Here is an 11917-nt window from a genome sequence, read left to right as displayed (position 1 = left end):
AAAAAAAACATTATTAGGATGTTAATATTAATGACACACTACACCGACTTAATATTTCTAGAGTCTAGTTCAAGTTGAAAAACGTAAATTCTGTAATTATTAATTAATGAGATTAAACTTTTATAATCTTATCTATATAAGATTTATTGTTACAGAGTTAGCATTATACTGTAAGTCTTGTTTAATATAAACTGTAAAGAATCCTATATATATATATATATATATATATATACACGTGAGTTGTGTGTGTGAAAAGGCATTGTTGAATATGGAAGACTCAAACTCTAAGGAAAGCTCTGAGATAAAAAAGATGAAGAAGGCTGATGATGATCACTCAGAGCAGCAGCAACAACAGAAGATTGGTCGAATCTATCACATGAACCAATCAGCGGAAGAATATTATGGTGGACTCATGCAACAATATGAACAACTGCTTCGACTTTCTAAAGAGCAACAAAAACAACGTGAAGTAAAATTACATTATGAGCTTTTGCGAGCTGATTATTCTTTTCTTTCAACGTGGATTAGGAATAACCCTAGTGCCAATGCCATTGATGATGGTAGAGAACAACAACAACAACAACCACAAGGTCAACAACAACAGTAACAACAAAGGCATGAGGTTTTCAATTGGGTCATTCTTTGTGGAGTTAGAAGTTTTTTATTTATTTATTATTTATTGGGTTACAATATATGTAGAAGTCTTGCACAACATTTGGCAATTAATATGATTTTTTTTTTCTTTTCTTTCATTGATTAAGTTCTTATGTTATATATATGTTCATACAGTGTGACTATCACAATTGATAGAAACATATATTTTTAATTAAATTTGAGTGAAACTTAGGTATACTATATTAGGTTTTTTAATTAAATTCAAACACTTAATATATTTTAAAAAAAAAAAACACTTGATTGCATTGACTCATAAAATACATTGACCCATAAAACATAAATAGCGTTATATTTTTTTTTAAAGAAAATTAAATTCGAAATAATCAAGTTCAATTAGAGAAGCAACTAGATTCTATGATTTAAAAAAAAAAAATTATTGTTATGGGTTCATGTCACATTCTTCTTTTCATTTTTATATTAAGAATGAGAGAGTTTCCTGGCTAAAAGGAATCGATCTCACTCTTGGACCTAGTTTTCCGCGTATAATAAAATCAGTGTCCCAGTTTAATGCTATTCTACAACTCCTATATTTTTGTATATTTGTCAACAAATATTAAGAATAGATTTTTTTTTTCTTAAATACGGTAGAATTTAAATCTATAACTTCTACACCATGATGATTTTTCTTGTCACAAAGCTAAGATACCAATTAATTAATTTTTTTTTTTTTTTTTTACATGAAGTTTGAATGTGCAAAATAATGAATATTCAATAATATTAGCTCATGTGCAAAATAATATGAATATTCTATAATATTAGCTCAACTGCTCAATTCAAGTTAATTAAGGACTGAAAGGTTCAAGATCAATTATACTTGGCGTACAAAAAAAGTTTTCTACTTATATTACAAGTCTATGATGAAATAATATATAATTAGTTCATTTAAAAAAGATATATATGTATATATATAATTATTTTAGAGTTTAACCTTTTACATATATATATATATATATATATATATATTGTAAGAACACGGTTTGGAGCCCAAGCCCAAAGTGTAAATGGATATTGGTCCAATGAGCCCAGTATAATGAATTTGTAGAGAGTGGATCAGAAAATTAGGCCTTAATGAGTTGAATAACGGTTAGAAGGGATTTAAAAGACAATCAAGCAAGAGCTGGAAGGATTTTTCTAAATAAATTCGCTCTCGGCACAATCCGAGAATGTCAGTTCTTATATAAATCAATTGTTCAAGTTACAAATACAATTTTTGATTACTACCGTGCTTTCTCTCTCTCTTTTTCTGCCACCTTCTTTCAGGGTCCTCTCTCTAATTTATACTGTCTCCCTTTCCTTATTTTCACCTTACACGTGGACAGTAAATCACTCATGTTGATCCTTGTCCCATCAGCACATTTCTGAAGTCTTCGGGGATAGCTGTAAGGTTGAAAAATACTGTCCAAAGATCACTTCCTCATTAATGCGGCCAAATACTGTCCAGAGATCACTTCCTCATTAATGCGGCCAGAGGGTTAGTTTCAGAGCATTCACTGCGGTAGTAGCAGCTTTCTCTTAGATATTTCTGAGCTTCCATTCTTCCTATACGTTCATAATTCATGTCACTTTGAACGATAGGATATACATTTGGTCTATGCTTCGTTTATTCGAAGAGATACTCCTTCTTGGACCACCTCCCCCAACTTTTCCATTTGCAACATACTTATGGGACTTTAAACTTAACAACCTTACTACTGTTTATTCGTCCTCGGACCAACCAACGTCCTCAACCAAGGCCCAAGGCCCAATATATAATTTTGGGCCCTTATCCTTACATATATACATACATATATATATATATATATATCCAAAATAAATTCATAAAATATAATTTTATGTGAGTGTTATTTCAAATTTTCAACGATCATAATCATTTTTTTTTTCCTGAATTACTAGAAGGAAGTTACCAGAAAAACACTGGAAGTTTAGATGAAGCTGAAGCTATGAATTGCCAAATCGTATTCAACTACTAAACCTTTTTTCTTTGTTTTCTTTGCATGTTGGCCAGGCACGAAAAATCCTCATTAATTATCCCTATACATAATTTGTCAGTAAAAAATAAAAAGATTAATTTTTCTTTTTTATATATACAACTTCCATAATATATATATATATATATATATATATAATAATTTAAAATACAATTCCAAAACAATTCCATATTATATATATATATACATATAAAATAATCTAAAACATTATTCAAAATACAAGTCAATATTCAATATACAATACAACCATATTATACAATAGTTAAAAAAAATGATTAATAGTTTAAAGATGGGTAAAACAACGACCGTTGAATGCATGAACAAATAGAATTAAATAACTAATCATACATTTTTGTCAAACTAGAAGTAAACTTGAAACTAAGAAAAGAAAAGAAATACTAAATAATATAAGTTTTTACTTTTTAAAGTGTCTTTTTAACCATATATGTAGTTACTCTCTTGGAATTTGAACAAACAGTAAAAGATTTCTTGAACTTGGAAATTTGTCTAGCACTTATCAAACTACTTGATTAGGGGGAAAAAAAACTAAGAAAATATAGAAAGGAGAAAGAGAGATAAAGAAAACAATAAAATAATTACAGATATAGAAAAATATGTTAGTTGTATTGGTGGTGTAAGAGAGAGATAAAGAGAATGAGGAAAGACTTACAGATATAAAAAGATATGTTGGTTGTATTGGTGGTGTAATTTTTTTGCTGATGAAGAAGAAAAGTGTAGGGAAAAACAACTTTATTCTACTGTCAACGTGAAAGCAAGCTAGTAAGCTAGAGTTCTCGTGAGAAGGTTTTTTATTTTTTTATTTTTTTTAACGCATGCAGCAAAATTTGAAACATTTGTTTTTCATATAAAATAAAATATTTTAAGAGTTTATTTTTTTTGGTAAACATCAGATATTAAGAAAGCTAAAGAGCTAAAACCGGTTCAGGACAAAGCTTGATTAAATACAAACCATTAACATCAGAGTTTAGAATCTGTAGAATGTCCACAGGTGGACTATTAAAGAAAATGAAATCATTAACTCGATTTGTTCCCCGTCTTGCTAAGGCATCACCTATTGGCTTCTCAAAAGCAATGCTTGATCCGGACTCGGGGATTTTGGGAAATTAAGTACCTGCAATCATCCACCAAAGGAGAGACAACATTGTTAGCATAGTTTGGATTGTCCAGCAGTTCAACTATAGCTTTCACATATATTTCTATTTTTGCAGCAGGTATATGGAAGTTATGTGTTATGACATTGAAAAAGTCTCTCTAAGGCTCTACAGCTCAGCTATAAAGCTGGTTGTAACTCATATTTTCTTGCATATCTGCTAATCCACTCGCCCGTTTCGTTTCTAATGAGACCTCCACTGCTTGTAGGCCCAGGCCCATGGTTACCCAGAGAAGATCCATCTGAATTGAGTCTAACCCACCCATGGTTGGGTTTCTCCCATCTAAAACCCTTCCAGCCACCTTATTACAAACCATTCTAGGGGATTTTGCACAATGTTCACTTTCACAACAAAATTTAGTTGGTAAGTTATTAACTGTAAGTAAAAAAGTGATGTCAGTTGTGAGTCCAAATAAAAATCAGCTATAACTCGTCATTTAATCTATATTGTGAAAATATTGTGAAAGTAGTACTAAAATTTTAATAATCAAACTTATTTCAATTGAGCTTAAAAAAAATTTAGGGTCAAAGTATTCAAAATTTTATTTTTGGGGATCAAAATATATATTTTTTATAAATTTTTTTTAACTAGGTCAGGGGGTTTGCTCCTATTAAGTTTTAGGGATAAAATAAAATCTGATTGATATTTCACTTTTCAGGGAAAAGAATAGAACCTAAAATATAAATTATATTTTAGGTTCTATTTTTGTCCCTGAAGATATATATTTTTATCAAATACGCTGTTAACAAAAGTGAATATAAAGACAAAATGAGTGACACTCTAAATCTTCATGGATGAAAATATAACTTTCTTAAATTTTAAAGATGAAAATAGGACGTGTAGAAGATGAGGAAACTTTGACAACATGTTGAAACGAAGGAGTTAAAGGATATATGTGAAGCACATAGAATCATAGATATATGGGATGTAAATATGGATTTTAAAAGAGGACTGCTTAAGTTACTACCACTATTATCATATCTGTAATTCCACCACACAACTATGTCTATGTCTGTTTTTACCTTGTCAAAGGCTAGATTTTGAACAGCTTAAGACTTTTAACTTGTTCTTAGCATAAATTTCCTACCCAATTATTTTTCACTTCAGTTTGGAACCTTTTTATTTATATAAGCCACTTATAAGTCTTCTTGTAGCCACCTAACTACAGAAAGCAAGAACACTTACAGCTAGAATTGAAAACATCCAACTCTTATGTCTATGACACCTATTTGAATATTCCAGATTCATGGCAACGTGCCAAATGCTGGGGTACTCATGCTAATTTTTCTTTCAATGCCTTTAACTTGGACGAACCAAAGCCATGATTTATGATGCCTGTATAGAACAGAGTAAGATTGTCAGAGATTGAATATAACATGGAACAATTTATATAACAGATACACAATTTTGTTTTTTGAGAAACACGCACACATACAAGAGAGAGAAAATAAGATTCTAATAGAAAGGCACACTACAAACTTCACTCAAAAGCCGTAGTAAGAGAAAGAAATTCTGATTGAATAGAAGCAGGAATAACTGACTAACTTTGCCAGGATACAAGAGTCATTCCCACAAATGAAGGGAAGAAGTACTAATGCAGATCATTAAGAGATACTTAACCTCGTTTAAGCACGATAGTCTACATTCAATCACAAATCTACCACGCACCTAAGGTTTCAAAAGGAAGAATAAAAAATCCGACACAAGCAGAACAATATGAAACAAAGAGGGTATATTACTCTTGATCAAACCAATAAGTAGCAGGACATGCAATAGAAGAAGCTTCTATCTCTGAAATACCTTCCTCAATCAGATATCTCTCCATTAACTGAGGACTGAGTGCAGGTATCCTGAAGAGATATAACAGTTTCAAAAGCACCAACCAAAGCCTTGACCTTACTCTTCCTGGCCATAACCAGCTTACTTGCAGTCTCTTCAATCACATTATTATACAGACTTTGGGTATCTTTCTTTTCTTCCACATTTTGGTGTCTGAGAACAACTTCTTCAGACTTGATTTCAGTACCATCCTCACTGTCACCAACTTCCTTGCTCTTGGAGTTTCTCCTTCTTGTACCCTCCAGATTTTGGTCTCTCTCAAAATCTTTCTCCAATTTACCATCATCAACTTCCTTGCTCCAATTTCTGGTATGATCTTTACCATATTGGATCTCACCAACTGATCTTACTCGCTTAAATTTGAGTCTCCTTGAATTACTGTTCTCAGATTGAAGTTCAACCACCTTTCCTCTCCTAAATTTCAGATTTTGAGCTGGGGAACCTTTAACTTCTGAGCTAACCATTCCATCCCTTCCAGAACTACTCCTGAATTCCAACTTTTGGTCCTCACTTCCAGTTATCTTGGCACCATTTTCTTTGCTATGGGAAGACGAGGATGGAGACGAGGATGATTTAGCTCTATGAGTTCCATATTGTGCGTGTGTCAAGCTTTTTTTCCCAAAGGAAGGATAAGAGGATACACGTAATTTGTTGGCATCAAATCCAGTTCCAGTGTGTCTCAAGTTATTCTTCTTAGAAGAATAAGGCAATTGTGAGCTAAGGATACCCTTTTGAGCTTGCTTCAGGCTTTTGTCCACAGAGGATGGAGATGAGGAAACACTACTTTGAGAGGGTTCCACAGTTTTGTTCTCTGTACCTGCTTCAATGACGTACAAAGTCTTCTCAGGAACATCGCTGGGTTGGTTGGGTTTGACCTTTGTTACACTGTTTTCGTTCTTGGTCTTCATGTTTGAAACTCCCTTGACAGAATGTTTGGGAAACAAGTTAACGGTGTGTGGAATTGAAGCCTTTTTCTCACCAATTTTGGAGGTGCTCAACTCGTTGCTTAAGATTTTGCTTTTTCTTGAGCTGGCTGAATCTCCTTGTGGTTCCTTGCTTATTCTGATTTCGTTGTTTCTTTGAAAGCTGAAACTCCAATCCACTGGGTGAGAATATGACTTTGATTTCCTATGCTTTGGCTTTTGATTGCTAGCATTTTCTATAGAAACATCTATTTCCTTGGAGGATGTTGGAACCTTTTCTAAAGTGGCAGTCTCCTTTTTTGTTGATGAGGAGACTTCTCCCTTGATGACAACAGGATTACTAGGTTTCTGCACTTTGGAATCTAAAGAAGGCCTACGACCAATTGCTGATTTCTTCTTCCCCTCAATTGAAGTAGCAGCCTTTTCAGGAGACTGGATTTCACCTTCCAAAGTTGTTACCCTCTTCGGAAATGAACTCCACGGCTTTAATGCAGGTTTTGTTCCATATTTGCAAGCATCATGGCAGGAACCTGTTGAAGCACAGAGATAACGGGAACGAATCTTTATGTCACCAATTGGGTTATCCAACCTCCCAGTAGAATTCCTCCTCCTTTCACAGCCACGTTCAGCCTCAGTTTTTTCAGGAGTCAGTGGAGTCTCAGTGCTCTCCTCGGCCATTATTTACTATAACTGGCAAACTCACAACCCTGCAGCATATGAGAATTTCATTAGAGAGGGAAAGGTGGGAGAATGAAAGAGGGAGCAGAAGCACTACACAGTCCTTCAAACTTTTTAAATTACTTTTTTACATTATAATATTTCACAAAAATTCAAATCAAGGTGCTCACAAAGGTCGCATATTAAGTAGAGATTATCTTGGGCTTCAAAATCTTCTTTAGATTTTTAGCCTGAGCTAAAACATGAACAAAGGAAATTTTCTGACATATGCCTAAAAGTCCTATTAAAATTTTTATAAAATATATATATATACACACACACACATACAAAAGCTTCCTTGCAACAAAATTTTATAAAGACTTTTCTGATAGATTGCATGAATACTTGAAAATGTTGATTGACTGATCCATACATCATTTACATTGAACAAGTTTGCTATGTTTTCAAAAGGTTTAGATTAACTAATCTGATTCTGCCATAAATTTAATTTAAGGGCTTGTTAGTTTTCATCAGAGTTATTTTTACCATTCTATCCTTTCTTTTTCTGGATACAAGTAAGAACTTCACATCCAACCTCAAAAACTGTGGTCAGAAAGGAAGCCCTATGGTTTTACCAGTGGGTGTGCATGTGCCTGTGTGTTTGTCTGTATTTCTGAAATATCTATGCAATCAACCAATTCATTACTTCCATTCATATCCAAACACTGGCTTAATTTTTCTTTCAAGGGTGAGAAATTTTTTCAGAACTTAGTTTGAAGGCTTCTAATTCCAAGATTTAAATACACAATTACCAGTGAAACAACACAACACCTTATTATAATTTTTTTTTAAAATTTTTTTTAAAGGGAGAAGAAAAGTACAAAACTATATTATCATAACAATTACCGTGAGTAGTCTGCCCCCGAGGATCCATTTCAGATATTTTGAGTCCCTGTGCAGAACCTGTAAAGCTTTAGGAAAAAGTATAATCAAAATCAGGGGACAAAAGAATAAACAACCTACTCACCATCCAATATCATTAGATAGAAAGGGATTCTTCTGCTCTAGTCAAATGAATCCTTGAGCTTTTAAGTTTAAAACAACATTTACCTGCTTCTACCAATTCAGGAAGAGCCAGAGCAAAAACAAGAAAACCATTTTAAACTTGGAATCAGAGAAGAGAGATAAATGGACAAGTAAGTCCTTTAATTCAATAAAACAAATTCTTGAATGGCAATAAATTCATACATTTACAATGCGTTTGAAAATCCCAGAGAAATATATATATATATATATATATATAAATATTTGCCATTCATAATCTTTTCCACAAATTGATAATCTTGTGAAATGATATGTAAATTGGTAGCCATAATAAAACTGATACTGAAAATTTCAAACTGTAGCAACCCCTTATACAATCATCATTTCATTATATGCAAAAGTTTATACATTCACCATTTCAATTAAAAAGATATCATTTTATCTATTCAATTCCTTATCCATTCACTTTTGATCAAAACAGACACTAGCCCATTTACAATTTGCTTCAATAATGTCCATTTTGAGAGAAAGTTCAAATTAAAAAAAATAAAAATAAAATCATGCATTTCCATCAATTAACACATCCATAAGCAAAACTAAAACAAACCCATTTCTCAAGGGCTAACAAAAGACATTTTAATAAGACAATGGGAACAAAGATCATAGTTCCTCATCAAAAGCCCGATATGTCATCAACCATTCATTCATGATCAAAACAGACACTAACCCATTTACAATTTGCTTCAATAATATATGCCCATTTTGGTAGAAAATTCAAAAAAAAAATAAAAAAAAAATAAAAATCATGCATTTCCATCAACTAACACATGCAAAAGCAAAACTGAAACAAAAACATTTCTCAAGTGCTAACAAAAGACATTATAATAAGACAAATGGGATTTGAGATCATACCTTGTTTTCTTTGTTTGTTGTCAACAAGAAAGCAAGCAAGAAGAGACCCTGAAAAGGGTCTCTACTCAACATAAATTTGGCACTAATAGTTCAAAAAAATGGTTGGTTGCAATACAAACAGAAATGCAGTTTTTGCGTGGCACTGGCTGGCTTTGGGTTTGAGTTTGCTGTGTTGACACCGAAAATAGCCTCTCCTCAACAACTCGGTTTTACAACAAATTAACAAAAGCTCTTCTTATTAGGCATTTCCCTCCCAAACCAAACACCAACCTCAAAAAGAATATTCCTCTTAAGAAAACAGAGAAAAGAGTGGAAAGAGAATCAAAGAGAGAACCTAACTATCTTTGTCAGCAAAACTTTATCAAGCTAGCGAATGATTGCATCACCACCAGTAATTCTTTTGACTAGACCCAGAAAACACGTGACCTTAAAAAGGTTAAGTTTTGACTATCTTCTACTAAAATGGAATTTCAGTTTTCTACTTGCATGCATTGAATATTTGGCACATCACATGTTTGTTTCTTTCAAAGTTGATGATACTACATATTAAACCCACTTCTTTATACATGTATATAAATGGTTATAAAAAAAAATTATACATGTATATAAATATAAATACACCTCAGCAAAAAAAAAAAAAAAACATAAATACAAGAGAAGTTTATTTTTTTATTTATTTTTTTTTTTTTTTAAGAAACAAACACACAAGGGAAATGGCAACGTGTTCTAACACAAAAGCAGATACAAGAGAAGTGTCATATGTACAACATTTTTACAATAAATCATAGGTGATTTATTGTTATTGGTTCTAATTTGAACATAACACTAAAATTATTATTATTTTATTTCACTAATAACAACTTGTAATAATCCACTACTTAGAATTTGCTGTGAAAGTATTGTGGACATACCATTTATATATATATATATGTATGTATGTATACACACATATACATACTAGCCTCTAAGCATGCACGTCGCACATTCTCAGGGGTTCTTCTATTTTTTTTTTTGGATAAAGGTTAATAATTTGCATTTATTATAATTTGAAAATATTTTTTATTTTATTTTTCAAACAAATAAAAAAGATAAATTTTAAAGATGCGTAGTAACTATAATTTCTTTTTTAATCATGAAGGTATTTTTGAATCACATAAAAGTCCAGTTTAAAGAGGGGAATTCTCTATATATAGTATAGATATACATTTTTAGTGGGATTAAGTTCTATTCTATATTTAAACCCTTAATTTATTGTTAAAAAAAAAAAAATCCTTCATTTTGTAAGTTTTAGTTAATTCAATCGAATCAATACATTGAAATTCTATTGAATCTAAAAAAAACAAAATTGTTTACAAAAAAATTGAAAAAAAGAAAACCCTTAATTAGAATCTTGTCACATCATATTTATAGAAGATGTGAAGTAGGACATAATCTACAATTTAATTATTGTAATTTATTAATTTTAGTATTTAATTTGTAATTTTCGTTATTTTAGGTTTAGGGTTATTATTTCCTTGTTTTTAGGTGTTTTTAATACTTTTTAGGTCAAATTTGGTTCTTGTTATGGTTATATATCAATTAGGAGCTATTTTGGAATATATTTTTTGGTCTATCAAGTTTTATGTAGCCCTTTAATAAGCCTCTAAGTTTGTACACATTTTTTTTTAAGAATTATTCAATTAATAAAAATTCAGACTTTTGTCTATTGTTTCTTTTGTGGATTCTAGAACCATTTCTCCTTGTGGATTCAAGAAACTTTCATGGATTCAAGGTTATTTGTAAAAACAAACATGTTTTGTTTTTTTGTTTTCTAGAAGTAGGCGTGTTCTATTTTTTGATACTTCTGCATCTCGCATCAAGATGGTTCCATAAACAAACAAAATTATAGTAAATGTCTACTATAAATAAATACCAATATAAATTTTTTATTTCCATTTACAAACACAATAATCAAATGGAATACCTATTAATAACTACAATAATAATTAAATTTCATATTTAATATTCCATATACAAACGTACAATCATAATAAATATCTGTTAGTAATTATCATAATTATCAGATTTCATATTTATAAAAAAATAAATAAAAGAGAGAGAAAATCAATTTCTTTTTATAGATAAAATTATATTTCATTAAATTTTTATGTACTTTGCACTTGTTATTGACTAGTATTATAATATACCATAAAAATTATTAACAAAACTTGAATTTATGGGACAAATAATAAATTACGTCTTATTAATATGAAATTTGGCATGCTTGTGAAGAATAAAGCGAAAGTGTAATTAGACATATGGATTTTCAAAATATTAATCTTATATTGTTCGCCTATGGACACACCCATTCTCACAGCCGATTTCACGACATGCTGACTTGTGCGATTGTGAGCGATTGACGAAAAGTGGAGGGTCCATATAATCAGTAGTGGGTGTTTATATGAAAATGCATTTTTATACTTAATTATGCCATATGTAAAACAAAGGATGCCACTTTTTCAATACAAGAGAAGTATGCAAGTTATTTACTACAAATAACCCCCACTCCCTTGATTTGTGAGGTACTTATTGGCAGGAAATAACTAACATCTATTGCCTACAAATTAATTGAAGACTTGATTCTACAAGAAAACACTCCTTTACAATCCAACATCCAAGACAAATAAAAAATTTTGATCTCTATCAAGAGAGTCCTATCCATCAATGT

At 31.2% G+C, this 11917-nt stretch overlaps 1 protein-coding gene across 5 annotated transcripts; it reads right to left on the bottom strand.

The window, feature by feature from the left end:
- Positions 1-3607: 3607 nt before the first annotated feature.
- Positions 3608-9550, bottom strand: LOC115963141. Of its 5 annotated transcripts, XR_004085719.1 has the most exons (5): positions 9211-9550; positions 8161-8225; positions 5636-7304; positions 5021-5170; positions 3608-3795 (listed from the first exon to the last, which is right to left on the bottom strand). XR_004085719.1 is itself a non-coding variant. In XM_031082036.1 (4 exons), exon 4 carries the CDS (start codon positions 7273-7275, stop codon positions 5641-5643), a length of 1635 nt encoding a protein of 544 aa, XP_030937896.1. In that variant the 5' UTR covers positions 7276-7304; positions 8161-8206; positions 8282-8370; positions 9211-9550; the 3' UTR covers positions 5333-5640. The 5 variants fall into 5 exon arrangements, 4 of the variants coding, with proteins under 4 accessions (XP_030937896.1, XP_030937897.1, XP_030937895.1 ...); XM_031082036.1 differs by lacking the exons at positions 3608-3795; positions 5021-5170 and adding an exon at positions 8282-8370 and having other exon boundaries at positions 5333-7304; positions 8161-8206; XM_031082037.1 differs by lacking the exons at positions 3608-3795; positions 5021-5170 and adding an exon at positions 8282-8364 and having other exon boundaries at positions 5333-7304; positions 8161-8206.
- Positions 9551-11917: the final 2367 nt, after the last annotated feature.

Source organism: Quercus lobata, chromosome 10 (assembly GCF_001633185.2).
Source record: "Quercus lobata isolate SW786 chromosome 10, ValleyOak3.0 Primary Assembly, whole genome shotgun sequence".
Taxonomy (NCBI): Eukaryota; Viridiplantae; Streptophyta; class Magnoliopsida; order Fagales; family Fagaceae; genus Quercus; species Quercus lobata.
This window is presented reverse-complemented; position numbering and strand designations above follow the sequence as displayed.

Excerpts from the sequence above, each read along its gene's own strand:
- LOC115963141 (XM_031082036.1), bottom strand. The coding sequence starts at position 7,275 with ATGGCCGAGGAGAGCACTGAGACTCCACTGACTCCTGAAAAAACTGAG.